Source organism: Culex quinquefasciatus, chromosome 3 (assembly GCF_015732765.1).
Source record: "Culex quinquefasciatus strain JHB chromosome 3, VPISU_Cqui_1.0_pri_paternal, whole genome shotgun sequence".
Taxonomy (NCBI): Eukaryota; Metazoa; Arthropoda; class Insecta; order Diptera; family Culicidae; genus Culex; species Culex quinquefasciatus.
The window spans coordinates 181882583-181907335 of NC_051863.1; the positions used below are offsets into that span (position 1 = coordinate 181882583).

The window sequence follows — 24753 nt, forward strand, 5'->3', positions numbered from 1 at the left end:
GTTCCTACAGGTCTGGGGACAACATGGATTCACTCGGAATAAAGACAGGTGTGTAGGGGATGGTCCTATGAACAAATTCCAGAAGGAATTAGTGTTGTCCATTCTGTCCCCAAGGTGCGCATTGGATCGACGTCCGGTGTCTCCAGAATCAACGATTCACCCTTCAAATATACGCATTGTCCTTAGTATGCTATGACGACTAGCTGAAAATTACGACGCCCCATGTTAGACGGCGAACACGTGGCAGAGTATTAACTCAAGTTTTGGCTCAGAAACATACTTTAAAGTAATAAAATTATAATTTTTGATGTTCCTGTAACAATTTGAACTATTCCAAATAACGTAACATGATGATTTTGTAATAATAATGCAATCGATGCCTCTCCACGTGTTCACCGTCTCATATGGGGCGTCGTGGTTTCCACCTAGCCGTCATAGCATACTAAGGACAATGCGTATATTTGAAGGGTGAATCGTTGATTCTGGAGACACCGGACGTCGATCCAATGCGCACCTTGGGGACAGAATGGACAAGCCTAATTCCTTCTGGAATTTGTTCATTGGACCATTCCCTACACACCTGTCTTTATTCCGAGTGAATACATGTTGTCCCCAGACCTGTAGGAACGATTGAACGAAAAGCACAAAAATCCCATAGTAATTTCCATGTAAACTTTAAACCGCTGGGGACAGGCCAATTCTCAACCAAATGGGCTGATATTTGGCATGAGAGTCCCTATGGGTATCCTCTTCTAGGGGAACCTCGGTTTGCCTGATTCTGAGAACTTTTTTGTTTGGATGAAACACCCTAATACACACAGCTCAATTGCTGCTGGAAAAACTTTTACCTTTCCCACACGAACAAACTCCTTCCACGAAACTCCCAACAACACCAGTCTTCCCCAAAATAGTGAAAACTCAGATAAAACTTTCACAATTCGAAATCACGAAACACGCGTTTCTCGAGATGCCTTCTGCTTTTGATTTGGGAGGTTGAGGGATGAGGTGGGTTGAACATTTCTCTTCATAGACAAAGTTCTTCAGCGCCCAAGAAAATGAAACTTTACCTCTTCGGGTGCATCTTTCCCAAATACACACAGCAGCAGCGTGCCAAAGTTGGGTGCTATCGGACGGGAAATCAGAATTGGCAACTCGTTTATAATTTATTTATTGAACTTTTTGGCAGAACATACATAAATATTTTTGGTTTTCCCAACAAACCGACCGGGCTGGCAAGTTTTCGTCAGAAATATTTTTTCTCATCGGTTTACATGTTGTTGAGTTTTTTAGGAAAAGGTAGGGAAAACACTCAATTTCATCGAATCTAACCTCAACATTTAAACACACGGGAATCGTGAAACTCACTAGCAAAACAACGCCGCACAGCAACCAACCCACATTTGCGTGTGTATTTGGCTGTTGGTTTGTTAGCTTGGTGTGATTTCCACGCACCATGTTTAATCAGTGCTTTTGGGTAGTCGTTCCTGGGAAATGGTCGCGGGCACACCCCATTTATCAGCTTTTCCCAGTGCTGGTGGCCCCTCGGAAAGCGCGGCACTCCCCCAGTAATCAGATCGGAAACTCACTGTGTACGGTTGGGATTGCCGAGGTTTGACTTTGCTTGGAGATGATAGTGGGATTTTTCTAAGTAAAAGTAATATTTTGCATTGAAAACATTGTTTAGATATAACATCATAATCAAAATAATCTATTTTATTATTCTTGATCATTTGAACTTAAATCGAATAAAAGGTAAATTTTTGCCAATGATATGTTTTTTTGATGTTTTTTTTTTTAATTTCAATTGATTGTGATTAAAAAAGTAAAAAATATTTAACCAATTAAATTTATTTATCAACATGTATTTTTTTAAAGTTGAGATCCCTTCAAAACATTCTTCAGTTCAACTTGATAAAAAACTTATTTGCAACAAAATTGAAAACATTGCATTTTTTAATGTGCAGCGTAAATTAAAAAAAAAACTTTATTCAAAGCGCACGGTGCTCAAAATACCGTTATTATGAAAAAAAAATGCAATCCGACATTTTGGGGTCTATCAATACCATGCACCATGAGGCACCTCTGTGCAAAAAATAAAAACACATTCGCTGATGTAGTTTTCGAGATACAGCCCTTTTAAGATGTTACATCCGATTTTCAACAAGAAAACCAAAACAATCTATACAATTTTAGCATTTCAAAGAATGTGCAATTCGAGATAATGATAAATTTTCCTTCAAATGACTGTCAAATATCTCTGGGCCACAGCCATTTTAAAATGTTATTTTCAACTTTTTCAAAGAAAATCTTTAAAATCAAAACAATTTCAGCACTTTAAAGAATATGCATTTCGAGATAATGGTGTATTTTCTTCATATGACTTTCAAGTATTTCTGAACAAAGTTTCGAAAAGATGCTGATACTGATTTAGTTCTCGAGATACAGCCATTTTAAAATGTCGCCCCCCTTCAAAATCGGTCCAAAAAATCAGGGGACAAAAAATATATTTTTTCAAAAAACTTCAAAATTTCAAAGGAAATAGAAGTCTATCTAACTGAAAACAATTTGATATGCATTTTCCTGCGTTTAAAATGATATTCAGCATGTCTGGGATCGATCAAAAATAAAAGCAGAAAGTTTTTTTTTTTTGGAAAAAAAAAATATCTCTTCAATACTTGCATATTTTGAAAACTAATGATTTCATTGAAATGTTGTGGCCATGACTTGTAATTTCAATTATTATTTTTTTGCTCCCCCACTCGACCTTGACCAGAGTCATTAACTTCAAAAATATTTGCAACGGCCTAACGGTATTTTGAGCACCGTGAAGGCAACTTATGGTGGTTAGGTTTTTCCTCATATTTATACAGCAATTTTATCCATAATTTAATCCATCCATCCCAACATTTATTGTCAAAAAATGTATTACCATTCAAATTTGGCATTCAGTTCTTAATTTAAAAAATATATTTTTAAAATCTCCTTATAAAATTGTCCCTATAAATTAAAAAAAAATAAAAGCGGGAAAAAATTACAAACAAATTTGAACAATTCCTGAGTTTAATGAATTTTCTAATATTACACTACTCGACAAAACAAAACTTGTGTCAAGGGATTGACGATATCTCATCGGTTCCTCAGAGAAAAGGCATCCCCGAATCCGATGCAATCGTCAGAATTTGATTTTATGTCCACGCGGACTGACGAGAAGCTGGTAAATTTTTAACATAAAAATCGAACAATTAAAAAAACTTGCGTCTCCTCCCAACTATATGAGCCATCTACAAAAATATGGAGGCGCCTGGTGCATAGCCATTTCCTTTAAGCACAACGGAAACAACCAATACAAATGTATAAAAAAGTTGTCAAGTTCGGGGGGTCCACAGCTAGCATTTTTTGTACGATTATAAAAATAAATATTAAAAGTTTAAAATTAAAATATTTGAAAAACCTTTTTTTTAAATATGTTTGTTTACTAAAATTTTATGTTTCTCAAAGGTCTATGGGTACTTCGGGATGTCCATGGTCATCCAAGGACTCCCTGGAGTTAAGATCTACGAGTCTACCGCCGTAACAAGCAAGAGGTCGTCGGATTTTGACCCCGGATCATGTGCGTATAGCACCAGTGGATATGGTAGACTACTATATGAATGTAATGGGATGTACATGGTCATCCAAGGACTCCCTGGAGTTAAGATCTATGAGTCTACCGCCGTAACAAGCAAGAGGTCGTCGGATTTTGACCCCGGATCATGTGCGTATAGCATCAGTGGATATGGTAGACTACTATATGAATGTAATGGGATGTCCATGGTCATCCAAGGACTCCCTGGAGTTAAGATCTATGAGTCTACCGCCGTAACAAGCAAGAGGTCGTCGGATTTTGACCCCGGATCATGTGCGTATAGCACCAGTGGATATGGTAGACTACTATATGAATGTAATGGGATGTCCATGGTCATCCAAGGACTCCCTGGAGTTAAGATCTACGAGTCTACCGCCGTAACAAACAAGAGGTCATCGGCTTTTGACCCCGGATCATGTGCGTATAGCATCAGTGGATATGGTAGACTACTATATGAATGTAATGGGATGTCCATGGTCATCCAAGGACTCCCTGGAGTTAAGATCTACGAGTCTACCGCCGTAACAAACAAGAGGTCATCGGCTTTTGACCCCGGATCATGTGCGTATAGCATCAGTGGATATGGTAGACTACTATATAAATGTGTTGGGCTCCTGGATTTAAGATCTACGAGTCTACCGCCGTAACAAAAAGAGGTCGCCGTTTAGCTAAAGTGGTAAGCAAGGACTTTTGTTCATCGTTCAAACTTAAATATTTCGATAACTTTACATCGATTGTAGATCTTAACTCCAGGAGTCCTTGGATGACCATGTACATCCCATTACATTCATATAGTAGTCTACCATATCCCCATTACATTCATATAGTAGTCTACCATATCCACTGATGCTATACGCACATGATCCGGGGTCAAAAGCCGATGACCTCTTGTTTGTTACGGCGGTAGACTCGTAGATCTTAACTCCAGGGAGTCCTTGGATGACCATGGACATCCCATTACATTCATATAGTAGTCTACCATATCCACTGATGCTATACGCACATGATCCGGGGTCAAAAGCCGACGACCTCTTGCTTGTTACGGCGGTAGACTCATAGATCTTAACTCCAGGGAGTCCTTGGATGACCATGTACATCCCATTACATTCATATAGTAGTCTACCATATCCACTGGTGCTATACGCACATGATCCGGGGTCAAAATCCGACGACCTCTTGCTTGTTACGGCGGTAGACTCGTAGATCTTAACTCCAGGGAGTCCTTGGATGACCATGTACATCCCATTACATTCATATAGTAGTCTACCATATCCACTGATGCTATACGCACATAATCCGTGGTCAAAATCCGACGACCTCTTGCTTGTTACGGCGGTAGACTCATAGATCTTAACTCCAGGGAGTCCTTGGATGACCATGTACATCCCATTACATTCATATAGTAGTCTACCATATCCACTGGTGCTATACGCACATGATCCGGGGTCAAAATCCGACGACCTCTTGCTTGTTACGGCGGTAGACTCATAGATCTTAACTCCAGGGAGTCCTTGGATGACCATGGACATCCCGAAGTACCCATAGACCTTTGAGAAACATAAAATTTTAGTAAACAAATATATTTAAAAAAAAGGTTTTTCAAATATTTTAATTTTAAACTTTTAATATTTATTTTTATAATCGTACAAAAAATGCTAGCTGTGGACCCCCCGAACTTGACAACTTTTTTATACATTTGTATTGGTTGTTTCCGTTGTGCTTAAAGGAAATGGCTATGCACCAGGCGCCTCCATATTTTTGTAGATGGCTCATATAGTTGGGAGGAGACGCAAGTTTTTTTTAAATTGTTCGAATTTTTTATGTTAAAAAATTTACCAGCTTCTCGTCAGTCCGCGTGGACATAAAATCAAATTCTGTCGATTGCATCGGATTTGGGGATGCCTTTTCTCTGAGGAACCGATGAGATATCGTCAATCCCTTGACACAAGTTTTGTTTTGTCGAGTAGTGTTATCAAGAAGTGGTTATCATTTTTTTTTGTTAAAAATGTTTGAAATATGTGAGAAAAAAGTTGAACAGGGGAAGACATATTTTTAAACTTATTAGTAGAGAATAATTATTTGTCAAGTAATTTTGTAAAACGTTACAAAAAAAGATCAAAAATGTAATGTGATTTTCTAATTAATGTTTGAAACAGATTAATTAGAAAATCCGCTCTTCAGAAATTCCTTTTCAATATTAAAAGATTTAAACTGCAGAAAAAATTATGGAAAAAAATGTTTTGAAATCTCAATTTTTTTTCGTGAAAAATTATGTTATTGTTGATTATTTTTTATTAATATAATTTGAGGTCAACTTCGGGAATCTGGTACCTTTCACCTAAATTCGTTCGTGGTAATTTTGCTGATTTTGTTGATTGGTAATCATAGAGAAAGCTTGTATCTATTTTTGGCAGATCACAACATAATATTTTATTGCAAAAATACTGAACTTCGACTGTTTAAAAAAAAAATATAAACGATATTTAATGTAACAACCGCCCTTTTAAATTATTCAAAAATTAATTTTTAGTTAAAAAATGTTTTAAACTAAAAGAAAATATTTTGAATGTTTTTTAATTGGTTTGTTTTTCATGCCAAAAATATTTCTTAAAATTATTAATAGAATTGCTCATGTTTGGAATAATTAAAAAAAACCATGAAAATTATTTTTTTAGAAACCTATTTGTTTTCCAAGAACTGCTTTTATTCGAAAAAATGCAAAAACGACAAAAAATAGTTTTGGAAAATCAATTTATTTATGTTGAAAAATGCAAAAAAAAATTGCAATATTTTTTTGCATAATTGCAATTGATTGAACCTGGCTCATGTTTGAAAGAATATAAAACTGAAATATTTGTGAGCAATTCAGGCTCAAATCAGGAATATGTCTGGTACTTTTGTACCTGACCCACTCCAATTTCAATGAAACTTTTCAGACATGTTATCCTAGGCCTATATAAGCCATTTGCGTGTATATGGAGCCAGTTGCACTCGTTAATGACATTTGAGAAGGGCGTAATAATTTTAAATATTTTAGTATTTTGTAAATTAAATATTGCTGTATCTCTAAGCCGTTACATCGTATCAAGAACTGGTCAAAGACAAACTTGTAGGAAATTAGACAAGCTTTTTAAAAAAATACAATGAAAGAAAAATACACGCCAAATCTATGAAATTTTTAAATTTTTAAGTTTGAAGTTAAATTTCAAGGTGATGTCAAGATATTTTTTGTTCAAAATTTTTGTGAAAATAGCCTAAAATGTGACGAAAAGACTCACGAAAATGCAAGATGGTATGTCTCTCTTAAAAAAAAAATACAAATATAAAACCCTTACGCTCTTCTCAAATGTCATTATCTAGTGCAATTGGCTCCATATACACAAAAATTGCTTATATAGGCCTAGGATAACATGTCTGAAAAGTTTCATTGAAATCGAAGAGGGTCGGGTACAAGAATACCAGAAAAATTACTGATTTGAGCTGGAATTGCTCTTGTTTAAAAAAAACTCTCAGAAATTAATAATAGCTTACAAAAATATTAAGAATGTATAAAGCTAGAGATTTTTTTTAAGTAGATCAAATAAAATAATTTTATTTAAATTCCCACATGAGATCAACATTTCGATCACTATTCCATCGGTGAAGTGACTTTTACCTGAATTGGCTAAATTTCGAGCAGCCACCAAAAACTCGTTGCAACGCGGTGCATCGTGGTTAGTTAGTCGGTGTCACTATTTTTGGTGCCACGTCTGATTGGTGTACACACAGGTTCAACTCGTAACGTCGCCTTTTGTCAGCGTTTGCTTACATTTGGGGTAAAGTCAGCTCGCAACACGCAAACTGAAATCAGTTTAATTCCAGGGCATTACCCTACCGCCAGTTGTTTTGCTGGAATCCAGCATGATTGGATGGATTTTCCGAGCAAAACTCTCGACAAACAGCATTGATTGTCACAAGCGTAGTACTCGATGCTTTTTGTCAGCTCAAAAAGTTGAGTGCTTTTCAAAATAACAACGAACTCTGAAATTTGATATTTTTTTCTGGCAAAACCAAAATGTTGAGAGTTCATGTTTCAATCCGACACCAACCAGAGCAGGAGGGAAAAAAAATCATCAAAAAATAACCATTAACCACATGGTCACGTACACGCCCAGGATTATGTTTCCGGCTGACATTCCGGCGCAATTACCGTCCCACACACACGCTCACACAAACGCCCATCTGGAAAAAGGATTCCAGCAGTGTGCTGGCATTCCTTGCATCTCCAAGGGCAACCAACCACCGAAGCAGAGCACTGAGGACGTCAAGCGAAGCGTTATCTCGCTGACATGCGAGGACTTGGGCGACTAATCCCAACCCTCCCCCTCCCCCTTCAACCCGCCTCGCCTTTGCTTCGTTCCCCTTTGATGATGGGCGTTGAGCCAAAAGAAAAAGCCCCCCGTTCTTAGTGTGGGTGTGTGCGCAAAGAGCCCGGCTGAGCCGATCTCCAAATTCCGATTTTGCACACTTTCTGTGGGGATATATTTTGATCTGGATTCTAAGCGAAAGAACTATTCACTTTATTTTTTAGTTTTTAAATTCATGATTATTCTTAACTGATTACCCTCATCATTAACATAATAAGCAATGCATAACGTGGTATACAATACTTTTATGATCTGAAATTAGACATCAAATTTTAATAATGTATTGTTAAGCAAATACGAAAAATGGTTAAAATCTGAAACCAAATTTTAATTTTTTTAATCAAGACTAACATTTCAAAAGGGTGTAATATTGAATGATAAAATATTTGTTTCAAATGAGGCAAATATGGGCACTAATTTTTTAAAAATGTATAATTTCGACTTTTTCAAAAAAAAAAAGTTACCTAAAATGCAACGGTGCATTTTATCAAAATGTCACTGAAGTACTTTTTGATTGAAAATTCATCTTTACATCAAAAATAAAGTTTAAAAAATTTGTGTGTGAAAAACATATTTTTTCCAATTTTGAGATTTTTGAAAACCCCTGCAAATCGGTTCAGATCACATAATTAAGTTGAAAATCAGAGTGGTTTATGATTAGGGTGATTATGAAAATCTAACATTTCAGGATTTTTTTGCGATTTTTTTCTCTTCTAGAAAGTAGTAAGGATTGCTAATCCAAACAACTTGGTCCAAGACACCAAATTTAATCTAGCAATCTACGCCTTCTACGACCAAATTTAGAGAAAGCGTCTGAGCAATCCTCCAAAAATCCGTATTTTAAACGTAGAAAAATAATGTTTGGTCAATTTCATTTAATTTTGCCCGGTAATTCCGAATTTTCTCTCAAAGTTGGGACATGCAGGAATGTATTTCGATTTTTCGAATTTGAGTTTCTATGATAATTTAACATATAGCAAAATGAAGATTAGAAATTAAATACGTTTGAAATGGCAAGTTCTCAAAGTGTCATGATTTGCTTAATGATCATGATTTCTAATCGGAAAAAGGAATGCATTTTCAAATTATGTGTTGTTGAAACATAATATAAAAACATCATCAAGTTAATAGGCATTTTAAGTAGAACAAATTTCATATAAAATATGAAAACTGTTGATTCGTGCGTCAAATTCGGTTTAAAAACAATATAAATTGATATTTGTAAAAACAAAACTAGTTTCAACAAATTTCAAGCAAAATTCGGACTATTTAGCAATGTTTACTAACATTTATAAATATTTTGTTAAAAAATTTAATTAAATATAAAACATTGTTTTTTTTTATCGCAAAAACTATAACAGCAACCTTATTGATGGTACGTTTGACGTAAACATAAAAATTGAACACTTAAAATCTGATTTTAACAAGAAAAACCAAACCCGGAATTCCAAATAAGAATTTTAAACGCAACTTTTTTTGAATTACTTTAAAAAAAACTATATTTCAAAAATAGTGCATGAACCCTGTGTGGACTACCCCAGTACAAGTTTATAAAATGAATACTCTTGAAAAAAAACCATACCAGATGAAAAATATTCCAAAACTAAGTCGAAATCTTGTCAATGTCACCCCGGTTTATCAGTTTTTATCAGTTTTTGATGAAAATTTATCAAGTTAACAATTTAACAAATTATTCAACTAAAATTTTATGAAAAAGAAATCTGGTAGTATTCATCAAGATCAGATGCCAAATTTTGCTTTGGTTCAAGAAAATTATCAATTTTTATCAGTTTTTGATGAATACTCATCAGGTTCACGATTTAACAAATTTTTCAAGTAAAATTTTACAAAAAAAGAAATCTGGTAGAATTCATCAAGATCAGATGACAAATTTTGCTTAATTTTTTTTTTATTTTACCTCAGACAATTATCAATTTTTATCAGTTTTTGATGAATATTCATCAGGTTCACGATTTAACATTTTTTTCGAGTAAAATAAATAAATTAAGTATTAATGATATTTTTTATTCAACCAGCCATATGACCTTACAAAATTTATATTTTTTTTCTATCTAATCTAATCTAATCTAATCAGACCTAGCGCAGCCAATCTTTCGAAGGGATCCTGGAGAGTGCCTTAGGTTAGATGACGCCTAGCACTCTTCTTGTCATTTATTAACATTTGTAGTGCGCCATTGCATCTGAATGCATTGAAACATCACAAGCGTTAAAGCGGCCAGGCCTACTGCGTAAAGCCGTATCGCAGAGATGACTCGTAATTGGGTTGAGTTTGAGCACTGAGTGTTCGAACAACAACACAATTCTGAATCGACAGGGGAGGAAGAAGCGTGGGGACACACCACCATACGGTCCGAGATTTGGTTGTATTCGTTGGGAGCACCATGCTAAGAAGGTTTGGTACTCCGGGACCCTCTGGGATAGGACATTGTATTTCCACGAATGCCCTGGACACTATTTGCCGTGGTTATAGCGCCACAACTCGCTCTACAAAATTTATATTTTTTTCTGTGTAGAAACCCAAAATATGACCAAATATAATTTTTTTGACAATTTGACAATCCTTTTTAACAATTTTAGTTGAAATTGTAGTTTTCTTGAAAATTGTTATTTTAAATCCCGGGTAAACTTTGATAATTGTACTATTACTAGATACTTAAAGCTTAAAAATTTACAAATTCTTTTTATTTCGTCAAATGAACCAAATGTTAGGATACTTTTAATTTTTCATTTGAAATATTCACAGTTTAATGTTTGTTTTGCTAAATGGAATAACTTTTCATAAAATGTACATACATTTTAATTTTATTTAAAAACATCCAAATTTCCACAAAATGCATTAGAAGTGTAAAAAAAAAAATGTTTTTAATGTAGTAAGAATTGTCAACATAAATCATAATCAAGTGCATTTTCATGGAGAAAACCATGACACATTGAGGTTATTGAAATATCCTGATTTATTAATGTTTTTATAATTATAACTCTTAAAACTTTAAAAGATGTTTAAAATCACATCTTGAGTTTCTTTGAGCACTTCTCTACCATTCCGTTCGAAATTAAATCGTGTTCTTCATTTTGCAAAAAAAAATCTTCATCCGATCAATGTCACCCCACCATCAATGTTGCTCGAAAGTCTACAGTAATTTGAAAACTTGATTTTTTTTTAATTAAATATGTCTTAATTGAACTTTTTTGTAATAATCCCATTTCTTTTACATGCTAAATGGTATCCCGAGCAGACGGAAATAACTTGGGAATAACATTTTTTGATATTTAAAAATACTAGGCCAATAACATTTTATGTCATTAATAACATGATTTGTTATTCGTCGTTATGATTGTTTTGTTATTGGATTGTTATTGTAATAACAGACTAATATCATTTTAAGTTATTCTTCGAACAAATCTTTGTGATTATTTTTTGTTATTTATACAACTAATCCGATCATCCCAATAAAAGTTGACGGTATTCTTCCATAGCAAAATATGTTTTTCCAAAGTTGTGATGGCTTTCAACCAACATCAGACCAATAACAAATTTTGTTATGATAACATAAACTGTTATTTAACCCTTATGAGCAATTCTCTACCAAAACCGGAAATGGATTTTATTTGTATTTTTGGATTTGACTCAAACTTTGTGGGGGCCTTCCCTATGACCAAATATGCTATTTTGTGTCATTGGTTCACCCATACAAGTCTCCATACAATTTTGGCAGCTGTCCATACAAAAATGGTATGTAAATATTCAAACAGCTGTAACTTTTGAGTGAATTTTCTGATCAATTTGGTGTCTTGGGCAAAGTTGTAGGTATTGTTGAGGACTTCTGAGAAAAAAATAGGTACTCGAAAAAAAAAAGTTGCAGATTTTTTTCTCAACTTTTTTAGCACTAAAACTCGATTTCCCAAAATACGTATTTTTTTATTTTCGAGATTTTTAATATGTTTCAGGGGACAAAAATCCGCAACTTTTGAGTCATAGAGAAACATGGTCAAAAAATCTGCCGCCGAGTTATGAATTTTTGAAAAAATAGTGATTTTTGGAAAAAATCGAAGTTTCATGCAAAAACAAGTTTTACATTACTTTCTAATGCAAAATTGAATTTGCAATCGAAAAGTACTTTACAGATTTTTTGATAAAGGGCTCCGTTTTCAAGATATAGCCACCGAAAGTTTGATTTAGCGAAATTTTTGCAGTTTTTCAATTTTAAAAAATAGTGACCATGAGTGACCATTTCTAAAAATATTTTTTTTGAAAAGTTCAGAAAATTTTCTATAAAATTGTCTAAGAGACATTGAAGATTGGACCTCTGGTTGCTGAGATACAGCGGCTTAAAGAAAAAGAAACACGAAAATTGAAGTTTTCTAAGTCTCACCCAAACAGCCCACCATTTTCTAATGACGATATCTCAGCAATTAATGGTCCGATTTTCAATGTTAATGCATGAAACATTCGTGAAATTTTTCGATCTTTTCGAAAAAAATACTTTGAAAATTTTTAAATCAAGAATAACATTTTAAAAGGACCAAACATTGAATATTACGCCCATTTAAAATGCTAGTCTTGATTTAAAAAATTTCAAAAAAAATTTTTCGATAAGATCGGAACATTTTACGAATGTTTCATGTATTATCATTGAAAATCGGACCATTAATTGCTGAGATATGCTGGTGGTAAAAATGGCGGTGATGAAATATTGGGAAAATGCAATTGTTTTTATAACAGACAGTAAATCACTCAATTTTTTTTATTCCAGAACTAGAATTTGATGGTAAAAGTTCCTCAGAAACCTTTACATAATCGAGGCTTTGGAAAATCGAGTTTGAACTACATTCAGTCTATTTGAAAATGATTTAAAACTTATTTTACATACTTTTTATTGAAATCATAACTGTAGGACAACGCAATGATTGGAATCTTTTTTCAACTGTTTTTTTTTTAAATATATTTTTCATTCAACTCAAAAATCTTCTCCACGCATCCGAATCTCCACCTCACGTTGACACGTTATTTGCAATTTTCCCACCTCGGTGACTCCGGCGGATCTCTTCGCCTTTTTTCCACGTCAGCCGACTTGCCTCCCGGGGCCATTCCACGTGTCATCCCAAAATCCGTGCTAGTGTTACCCACATGTCTTCTGGTCCGGGGCGTTATTTGGCTTATTCCACCCACCCACACGAAATGACACGAAACGTACGTGTGTGTTTGTGTCCTCTCACATTCCGGGCAATCTAACCGCAACCGAAAGATGGGCGCTTTCTCCGTCTGGGCCGCCTGCAAAGATGACATGACGCTAAGTGATGTCGGAATTTTCGGGGCTTTTGTTTCAGTGTGTTGCTGATTTTTTTTCTCCGAGAAATGGCGAGTGTGAAATAAATAACACTTTGGGTGACAGGTTGTGTGGCCACGTGCGGTCATTTGTGGTTTGGGCGAGAACGTGGATGAAATTACTGGAAATTAGACAAATACTTGAATTTCTTTTTTCTAAAAATAAAAATGGATTTCATCCATCGTCCTGTCCAACCCCGTGGATTGGCTTTATCTCAATGAAACAAATAATAAATTGGAGCCCATTTTTTGGGGATTTTCACTCGGAAGAAATCTCCCAGCGACATATCCCAAGGAAAAGAGACTCACCCATGAAACCACATCGAATGATATGTGGTCTTTGTGTCACCCATCATTTTCTATTCTCCCCTTAGAAGACCACTCTCATGGTTTTATCCAAGGATTATCAGTTCCTGCGTTCGATGCCAGTGTTCAATGTCTGTACGGGAGGACACTAATGCTATTGATAAAGCAATTACGACGACGATGTTACGCACAGTTCGATGAATCCTTTTGGACGGAAACTGATGTTTTGAGCCAAGCTTGAGTGAGATTGGATTAATTAAGGGCGAATGGAAAGTTCACCACATCAGCAGTTTGATAAGGGATTCTTGGAAATGCAATAGGAAAATGGATCAATTTGATGAATTAAATATAAGGATCTAAACAAACAATAAAGCCATTCAAGTAATGAGGCCAACATGTTAGTGCAGGAGTTATGGTGAGAAATCTCCATGATAAAAACACCTAACCAGATTGTGCTGTAAGATATGCACTGGACAGCTCCCCGTACTCAGTTCAGTGCTCTAATGCTATACCCCTTCTGGGGCCAAACTGGACCCTTTGCTGCTAAATAATTACATTGTGGTCTGCGCTTCGAGGCCGAGCTTGCAATCCCCAAAACCAGTTCACCATAATCCGTAGCAGCCCAGAAATCGGACGCCACCCAGGGTATCTCCGGGAAGCAACCGACCGAAAACTAGACTTCCACGTAAGCCTGCCCCTGATGTGCGGGCGGTTGTGCAAAAAAACCGTTTTATCTCGATTCATTGTTGGACAGGCGCAACAAAAAAAAACACTGCGAGAAAAATGATAAATGCCTACCGTGAATTTTCGGCAAATGGACGCGCCGTTCCTTGAAGTCTCGCCCCAGAATTCTGGCAACACTGCCGGGACGAGCCACTTGAGCGCAGCCGGACCCACATTTCATGCTTGGCTGGCACACAGGCCTCCATTCTGGGAGGAGAGATTTGCTATGTTTTTATTGTTGGACTCCACGATGGCTCGCCCCGGATAGGTGCGGGTAACTCCCGGGCACTTTAATGGAAATCATCAAGGGACGAAATTATCTGAAATGGAATGCCAGAGTGTTGTTTCTCGGTAGGTGGGGCTATGTGGATCACTCAGTCCAATCTGTACATCAGCTTATTAGGCTTAATTCTATGGAATTCGTGCATCAAATCATTTGTGTAAGCGATTTTCATGAATTTTGGCTGGTAACACTCAGTGCACAAAATCCATTTAATAAATATTTGAATTCGTTCAAACATAATTTTCTAAAAGCTGATCGAATAATATGTTTTTTTTTTTTTTCATTTGATTTATGCAGGAAATGATCATGATTAAATAAGTATAATAAAAAAAATTTGGTCAACTAACCAACCATTGACGTCATATTAGAAAAATTTGTTTTAGAATGTACCTTTGAAGAGAGTTGATCTCTACATTTTCACAGTTAATTATTTTTGTATAGGGGTAATTCTCAACCAACTCACACAAAATCGGGAAAAGTTGCCCCGACCCCTCTTCGATTTGCGTGAAACTTTGTTCTAAGGGGTAACTTTTGTCCCTGATCATGAATCTGAGGGCCGTTTTTTGATATCTCGTGACGGAGGTGCGGAAGGACCGCTTTCATTTTTGAACATGCGAAAAAAGAGGTGTTTCTCAAAAAAACTCAGCCTGAAATGGTGATGAGATAGAAATGTGGTGTCCAAGGGACTTTTATGTAATATTGGACGCCCGATTTGATGGCGTGCTCAGAATTCCGAAAAAACGTATTTTTCATCGAAAAAAACACTAAAAACGTTTTCAAAATTCTGCCATTTTCCGTTACTCAACTATATTTTTTTTTGCATATGTCATTTTGAAGAAAATTTAATGTACTTTTCGAATCTACATTAACCCAGAAGGGTCATTTTTTCATTTTTAACAATAATTTTCATTTTAAAATTTTGTGATTTTTCTAACTTTGCAGGGTTTTTTTCAGATTGTAACAATGTTCTACTAAGCTGTAAAGCAGAAAATAACAAAATTTTGATAAAGAAACATAAGCGGTTTGCTTGTAACCATCACGAGTTATCGCGATTTTACGAAAAAAATGTATTGAAAAAGTTACTTTTCGCGTTTCTCTTTGTTTCGTCGTGTGTTTTTTTTTTTTTTTGTTTTGTTTCGGTGACCATGAACGGTCATGTATGTATTGGTACGGAACATTCAGAAAAAATAGTCACACCCTCACAAAAAATACCCTTTTTTAAAGGTAAGTCACCTAAGGTAAGTTCATCACTAAAAGTTGAAAAAATCAAAATCTGTCAGATTTTAAAAAAATTGTTTAATGTTTAAGGAGACCAAAAAACTAATCTTTCGTGGCATAAAGAAGTATGGGCATAAATTTTGCCACCAAGTTATAATTTTATGATTCTGATTCAAAAAAAACTTTTCTTATAATTTTTTGGTTTAATATCAAATTTGCAAAGTTATTGCCAGATTGTTATTATTTGAGAAAAAAATCTCATTTTATTTATTTTCAAAATAATGCAATAAGTGCTCTTTTCAAAGCGATAAAAAAAACTTACAAATTCGTCAAAGAATATTAAAATAGTAGTTTACGCAACAAGTTGCAAAAAGAGGAATTTTTCAGCACGAGTCGTACATTTATCCAACGAAGTTCACCGAGTTGGATAAAAACGAAGAGTGCTGAAAAAAGTTTTGCAACGAGTTCCATACAAATTTTTTGAAATTCCAAAAAAACACACACTGAGTAAAATTTTAAGTCAAATTTTCATGTATTTTGTCAATCAATCGTTTAGATCAAAAAAAATGTTGAAAAGTGTTACTTTTCAAAATAAGTGCTGAAAAGTTCAACTTTTCAGCACCCATTTGAGTGCAAAAAAGTAGAACTTTTCAGCATTTATTTTGAAAAGTGTTGCTATTCGATTCTGTTATTTTTGGTACAGAAAAGTAGGCTATTTCGTCGTTTAAGAATGACAGGAAAAGTAAGTTGTTTCACGACGGAATTGCAAAAAAATAAAAGTTTAATGTTTAAGGAGACCAAAAAAATAATCTTTCGTGGCATAAAGAAGTATGGACATAAATTTTGCCACCAAGTTATAATTTTTCGATTTGAAAAAAAAACTTTTCACATATTTTTTTGGTTGATATTTGCAAACAAAAAGTACTTAGTTAATGCCATATTGTTATTATTTCAGAAAAAATCTCATTTTTGTTATTTTTAAAATAGTGCAATAAGTCTTTTTTCAAAGCGATAAAAAATCGTATAAATTCGTCAAAGGATATAAAAATATATTTTAATAAACTCAAACTTAAGACTAAATTCCAAAAGATTGAGATATCAAACTGAAAACGTAACTCTTGTTTTTAAAAATTTACAAAAAAAATCGAAGAGATCAGACAATTTCACATTTTTTTTTACTCTGACATTGAAAATTGTAACATAAGTTGCAGAGATATTATTATTGAAAAATTGAGTGCAGTTTGAGCGACACTTTATCATGAAATTTAACTGAAACTTTTTATTAGAGAGATTAACTCGTGATTATTACAAGCAAACCCCTTATGTTTAGACATCTTTTTTGTAAGAATGTGCTTTACAACTTAGTGGAACATTGTTACACTGTAAAAAATAAATCTAAGTTACAAAAAAACAAGTTTAGAGTGTGATACAAAAGCAAGTAAATTCTGCTGCAGAATATATCAAATTTCAATTATTTCTTTCATGAAAAAAAGCATTTAACATTCCAAAAAAATTGATGCCTGAAAACAATAAAATAAATTCTTTTAAAAAAAAGCAAATTAAAGAAGACATCCCAGCAGCGTTTGCTCTCCTTTGTCAGTTCAAGTGTTTAATTTTCCCTGTTCTGAGAAAGTGAAATTAATTGCGAAACAGCAACGCGAATCCCACTGCTGGCAGCGTTTGTGCTAATTGATTTGGTTTCACGAGAAACATCAAACGACTTCGTAGCACTTGTGAGCGACAAGTACACTCATGATGTCAAGTATTTTTACGGGGAATGTGAAGTACTAGAATAAATCATTGTAATGAAGTTGGAGGTGATTCAGAAGAAATAATTCGCAACTGTTGGCAAGAAACAGTTTAGTTATAGGAAGAGCAAATTTGCGTAATCATATAAAATTGATTTCTAGGACTTTATCGCTTACTTCAAGTCAACAAGTCAAGTAGATGTTTAATCAGGGCTCTGCAAATTTGCTGGCTGGGAAACGCCATTTGACCTTATTTTTCCACCAGAACCACTCCAAATTAAAAACGCAAATTCTGTGGAAACGTCACCCTTTTCCTATGTCAAAGTACTTCTTAGAATCGGTGGGCTTGAATATTATTTCCTAACGGAAGAATTAAAACGCAAAAAAAACTCTCGGTGTCCTTTCATCAAATCAACGTGATGCTAATTTGTCTGTCGACAGGATAAATGTGCTCTCAACTTCGCGAGTGACCCTTTTTTGACGTGGTAAGCCCAAAAAAATATACCCACCCAAAAATCAACCTTCCGCACTAAGACCTACGTCAAGAAAAATTGAATTAATCCAACCCGAAAAAGAATGACTATGGTAACTCTCCTAACTGATTTAAGGAGTTGTGTTTGATTAAAAAGACCACAATAAATTGGGAAAAATTAACAACGTAACGCAATTTTCAACCACCCCCTCTTGAGGGTTGTCAACGACGTGTCGGTGGATTTGCACCTGTTGCTTTGGTTGATGTTTACGGGGGTTTAGCAAAATAGACAAGGGGTTGTTTTGACAAACGCCAGTCACGGCGGGGAGTGTCAACCCAAGAGGGGGAAGTTGCTAACCGTAACGGAAGTGATTTCACTCAGTTGGCACTCCACAGCAGGGTGGTCTACTTAATGTGGGTGTGAGATTTTTAGATTGTGGTGCGTTTTAACTGGATAACGTGAATATGTTCTCTTTTTGCACTTTCAGGCCTCCTGCGGCTCCAGCAGATCTACCAGGGCCTGCGGCCCGGCAACGAGACATTCCACGTGGAGACGGTCAAGCGGATCTCGAACGTCAGCGACGCGATCGAGTTTCTGCGCACGATCGAGGAGCTGAACCGGTGGTCCCGCAAACACATCGTGCTCGACTGCAGCACCGAGCTGGCTAAGGATATCGTGGTGAGCCACGTGCGGGACATCACGCTGGGCAAGCGCACCTATCACTACCTGCTGAGTGGGCTGGTAAGTTGTTATGACAATTTCTTCAAAAAGATTATTCACTTTGAACCAATTTAAAGCGAAAACCCCTTAAAGCAATTCCTCGGTATCATCTTAAAGACATTTACCGAGAAAACTTAATTAGCAATGAAGTTTCTAACCTAAGACGCAAATCCCTGCCCCGTAACAGCACAGCAAACAATGCATAAAATATGAACGTTGCCCAAGACCCACAATCCTTTCCCAGTAAAGCGTATTAGTTTTTCCAACTTTGAAGAGATGAGAGCTACTTCGTTCCAAGATAAATTCCTTTTGCTAAACGATAGCTCGCATATGCTCTCCGTGTGCCAACTCCTCCCTCCCCATATCCCTATACTAGCTGGAGCTGGAAGCCGTTTCAAGAATCCAATTTTGTATAAATTGTTAAAATGAAACTCGAGCAGTAGCATTCAGGAATCATGCTGACCGCTCCTTGTGGACTATTGTGAAACAGATATATCTCTATATTCCTGAAGGCAGAGCAGCTTTTTGAGCAAGTTATGTGCGAGGACTCACGTGAGAACGCACAGTTATACGAATTGGCTAGCTGGATTGGACTGACAGGACTAGAGGATTCCAATGCGAGGAAAAGGATGTGTGACATCTGGTGAAGAGGAGAAGTAACATACGGATTATTACCGTTGAGTGTGCTGCATTGGTGTTCTCATCTGAATTACTGATATAAAAAAACTTCTTTAAAAAACTAAAAACTAAAAACTAAAAACTAAAAACTAAAAACTAAAAACTAAAAACTAAAAACTAAAAACTAAAAACTAAAAACTAAAAACTAAAAACTAAAAACTAAAAACTAAAAACTAAAAACTAAAAACTAAAAACTAAAAACTAAAAACTAAAAACTAAAAACTAAAAACTAAACACTAAAAACTAAAAACTAAAAACTAAAAACTAAAAACTAAAAACTAAAAACTAAACACTAAAAACTAAAAACTAAAAACTAAAAACTAAAAACTAAAAACTAAAAACTAAAAACTAAAAACTAAAAACTAAAAACTAAAAACTAAAAACTAAAAACTAAAAACTAAAAACTAAAAACTAAAAACTAAAACTAAAAACTAAAAACTAAAAACTAAAAACTAAAAACTAAAAACTAAAAACTAAAAACTAAAAACTAAAAACTAAAAACTAAAAACTAAAAACTAAAAACTAAAAACTAAAAACTAAAAACTAAAAACTAAAAACTAAAAACTAAAAACTAAAAACTAAAAACTAAAAACTAAAAACTAAAAACTAAAAACTAAAAACTAAAAACTAAAAACTAAAACTAAAAACTAAAAACTAAAAACTAAAAACTAAAAACTAAAAACTAAAAACTAAAAACTAAAAACTAAAAACTAAAAACTAAAAACTAAAAACTAAAAACTAAAAACTAAAAACTAAAAACTAAAAACTAAAAACTAAAAACTAAAAACTAAAAACTAAAAACTAAAAACTAAAAACTAAAAACTAAAAACTAAAAACTAAAAACTAAAAACTAAAAACTAAAAACTAAAACTAAAAACTAAAAACTAAAAACTAAAAACTAAAAACTAAAAACTAAAAACTAAAAACTAAAAACTAAAACTAAAAACTAAAAACTAAAAACTAAAAACTAAAAACTAAAAACTAAAACTAAAAACTAAAAACTAAAAACTAAAAACTAAAAACTAAAAACTAAAAACTAAAAACTAAAAACTAAAAACTAAAAACTAAAAACTAAAAACTAAAAACTAAAAACTAAAAACTAAAAACTAAAAACTAAAAACTAAAAACTAAAAACTAAAAACTAAAAACTAAAAACTAAAAACTAAAAACTAAAAACTAAAAACTAAAAACTAAAAACTAAAAACTAAAAACTAAAAACTAAAAAAAACTAAAAACTAAAAACTAAAAACTAAAAACTAAAAACTAAAAACTAAAACTAAAAACTAAAAACTAAAAACTAAAAACTAAAAACTAAAAACTAAAAACTAAAAACTAAAAACTAAAAACTAAAACTAAAAACTAAAAACTAAAAACTAAAAACTAAAACTAAAAACTAAAAACTAAAAACTAAAAACTAAAAACTAAAAACTAAAAACTAAAAACTAAAAACTAAAAACTAAAAACTAAAAACTAAAAACTAAAAACTAAAAACTAAAAACTAAAAACTAAAAACTAAAAACTAAAAACTAAAAACTAAAAACTAAAAACTAAAAACTAAAAACTAAAAACTAAAAACTAAAAACTAAAAACTAAAAACTAAAAACTAAAAACTAAAAACTAAAAACTAAAAACTAAAAACTAAAAACTAAAAACTAAAAACTAAAAACTAAAAACTAAACACTAAACACTAAACACTAAACACTAAAAACTAAAAACTAAAAACTAAAAACTAAAAACTAAAAACTAAAAACTAAAAACTAAAAACTAAAAACTAAAAACTAAAAACTAAAAACTAAAAACTAAAAACTAAAAACTAAAAACTAAAAACTAAAAACTAAAAACTAAAAACTAAAAACTAAAAACTAAAAACTAAAAACTAAAAACTAAAAACTAAAAACTAAAAACTAAAAACTAAAAACTAAAAACTAAAAACTAAAAACTAAAAACTAAAACTAAAAACTAAAAACTAAAAACTAAAAACTAAAAACTAAAAACTAAAAACTAAAAACTAAAAACTAAAAACTAAAAACTAAAAACTAAAAACTAAAAACTAAAAACTAAAAACTAAAAACTAAAAACTAAAACTAAAAACTAAAAACTAAAACTAAAAACTAAAAACTAAAAACTAAAAACTAAAAACTAAAAACTAAAAACTAAAAACTAAAAACTAAAAACTAAAAACTAAAAACTAAAAACTAAAAACTAAAAACTAAAAACTAAAAACTAAAAACTAAAAACTAAAAACTAAAAACTAAAAACTAAAAACTAAAAACTAAAAACTAAAAACTAAAAACTAAAAACTAAAACTAAAAACTAAAAACTAAAAACTAAAAACTAAAAACTAAAAACTAAAAAAAAACTAAAAACTAAAAACTAAAAACTAAAAACTAAAAACTAAAAACTAAAAACTAAAAACTAAAAACTAAAAACTAAAAACTAAAAACTAAAAACTAAAAACTAAAAACTAAAAACTAAAAACTAAAAACTAAAAACTAAAAACTAAAAACTAAAAACTAAAAACTAAAAACTAAAAACTAAAAACTAAAAACTAAAAACTAAAAACTAAAACTAAAAACTAAAAACTAAAAACTAAAAACTAAAAACTAAAAACTAAAAACTAAAAACTAAAAACTAAAAACTAAAAACTAAAAACTAAAAACTAAAAACTAAAAACTAAAAACTAAAAACTAAAAACTAAAAACTAAAAACTAAAAACTAAAAACTAAAAACTAAAAACTAAAACTAAAAACTAAAAACTAAAAACTAAAAACTAAAAACTAAAAACTAAAAACTAAAAACTAAAAACTAAAAACTAAAAACTAAAAACTAAAAACTAAAAACTAAAAACTAAAAACTAAAAACTAAAAACTAAAAACTAAAAACTAAAAACTAAAAACTAAAAACTAAAAACTAAAAACTAAAAACTAAAAACTAAAAACTAAAAACTAAAAACTAAAAACTAAAAACTAAAAACTAAAAACTAAAAACTAAAAACTAAAAACTAAAAACTAAAAACTAAAAACTAAAAACTAAAAACTAAAAACTAAAAACTAAAAACTAAAAACTAAAAACTAAAAACTAAAAACTAAAAACTAAAAACTAAAACATAAAACATAAAACATAAAACATAAAACATAAAACATAAAACATAAAACATAAAACATAAAACATAAAACATAAAACATAAAACATAAAACATAAAACATAAAACATAAAACATAAAACATAAAACATAAAACATAAAACATAAAACATAAAACATAAAACATAAAACATAAAACATAAAACATAAAACATAAAACATAAAACATAAAACATAAAACATAAAACATAAAACATAAAACATAAAACATAAAACATAAAACATAAAACATAAAACATAAAACATAAAACATAAAACATAAAACATAAAACATAAAACATAAAACATAAAACATAAAACATAAAACATAAAACATAAAACATAAAACATAAAACATAAAACATAAAACATAAAACATAAAACATAAAACATAAAACATAAAACATAAAACATAAAACATAAAACATAAAACATAAAACATAAAACATAAAACATAAAACATAAAACATAAAACATAAAACATAAAACATAAAACATAAAACATAAAACATAAAACATAAAACATAAAACATAAAACATAAAACATAAAACATAAAACATAAAACATAAAACATAAAACATAAAACATAAAACATAAAACATAAAACATAAAACATAAAACATAAAACATAAAACATAAAACATAAAACATAAAACATAAAACATAAAACATAAAACATAAAACATAAAACATAAAACATAAAACATAAAACATAAAACATAAAACATAAAACATAAAACATAAAACATAAAACATAAAACATAAAACATAAAACATAAAACATAAAACATAAAACATAAAACATAAAACATAAAACATAAAACATAAAACATAAAACATAAAACATAAAACATAAAACATAAAACATAAAACATAAAACATAAAACATAAAACATAAAACATAAAACATAAAACATAAAACATAAAACATAAAACATAATGGAAAAGGAAAAGGACAAGGTCCAGTACACAACCTTTTTTCGACCAACAGTCCTGAAACATATAATAAAATAAAAATAAATTCGAAATAGAGTGCTTACAATTCTAGTTTAAGTGACAAAAAGTGAAATAATTTTTCAGTTCTATCTTCATTCATACCTACAACTTTGACAAAGACACTAAATCGATCAAAAAATTCCTTCAAAAGATACAAATTTTTAAATTTTCATCTATTATTTTTGTATGGACAGACGCCAAATTTGTATGGAAAATTATATGGTCTAACTAATGATGCAAAATGGTTTCTTTTGGCATCCTGAAGGCACCACAAAAATTTCAGCCGGAATAAAAAAATTAAAAAAAAATAAATTGAAAAGACCTATTTCGCAAAGAATATTGTTCAATAATGAATATTTTGTTCATAGGATTCTTTCAAGAAATACTCAGTAGATACAACTTTTTTGGAAGGATAAATGTCTTTGACAAATTAAATAACTTCGCTTGAAAAATAATTTCAAAAATGCCTTTTAGTATTTTTAAACCTTGATTGAAGAAAGTTAATAACCCTTATTTCTTCAGTTTTTTTGTTGTTAATTTTAAATGAATGCTTGGAGCTTAAAGCAAAATATTTTTTATTCAATTTTTTGAATCTTATTTAAATCTTTTGACACTCGTACAATTATAAACACTGGAAAAAAAACTTTACTAGAAGTTTTGAGAATAATTTGGCAAGTTAAAGTAACCAAGAACGGACTTTAAGCTAAATCGACCTCCCTGGACGGTTCCGAGCCTCTTTCCCTGAAGATTATTCCGAAACCAGACCGGGTTATTTGATTACGTACCCTGAACTGCTGAAGGAATCGTACCTTCTCACGACTATTGTCTATCTTCCGGGAAGGCATTTGAATTTGCCCGGCAGTGGACGAGAGAAAGAGATACTGGGTTGAATTTGTGTTTGATGATAGCTCCTGTGAATATTTCGTAAGACTTTGCCCAGAGAACATGGGATCATAATGATGGACATGTTTTAGTGGCGAACAAATAATCTGCGTAAATCCAATCAAATTAATATCCAGAGGAGGGGTGTTTGCCTGAAATGGCATTTGATATGGCTTCAAAGGGAAATGCTTTTGGAACTTCCTTTCTGAATGTTTCGTATGAATCT

General features: G+C 31.9%; 1 protein-coding gene across 2 annotated transcripts in view; it reads left to right on the top strand.

Annotated features, from left to right (window-relative positions):
- Positions 1-24753, top strand: part of LOC6040743 (glutamate receptor 1) — a 293386-nt gene that overhangs the window by 226282 nt on the left and 42351 nt on the right. For both annotated transcript variants that reach the window (XM_038260942.1, XM_038260943.1), the window contains exon 4: positions 18617-18870. In XM_038260942.1, the coding sequence (XP_038116870.1) occupies positions 18617-18870 (254 nt within the window). The remainder of the gene's footprint in view (positions 1-18616; positions 18871-24753) is intronic.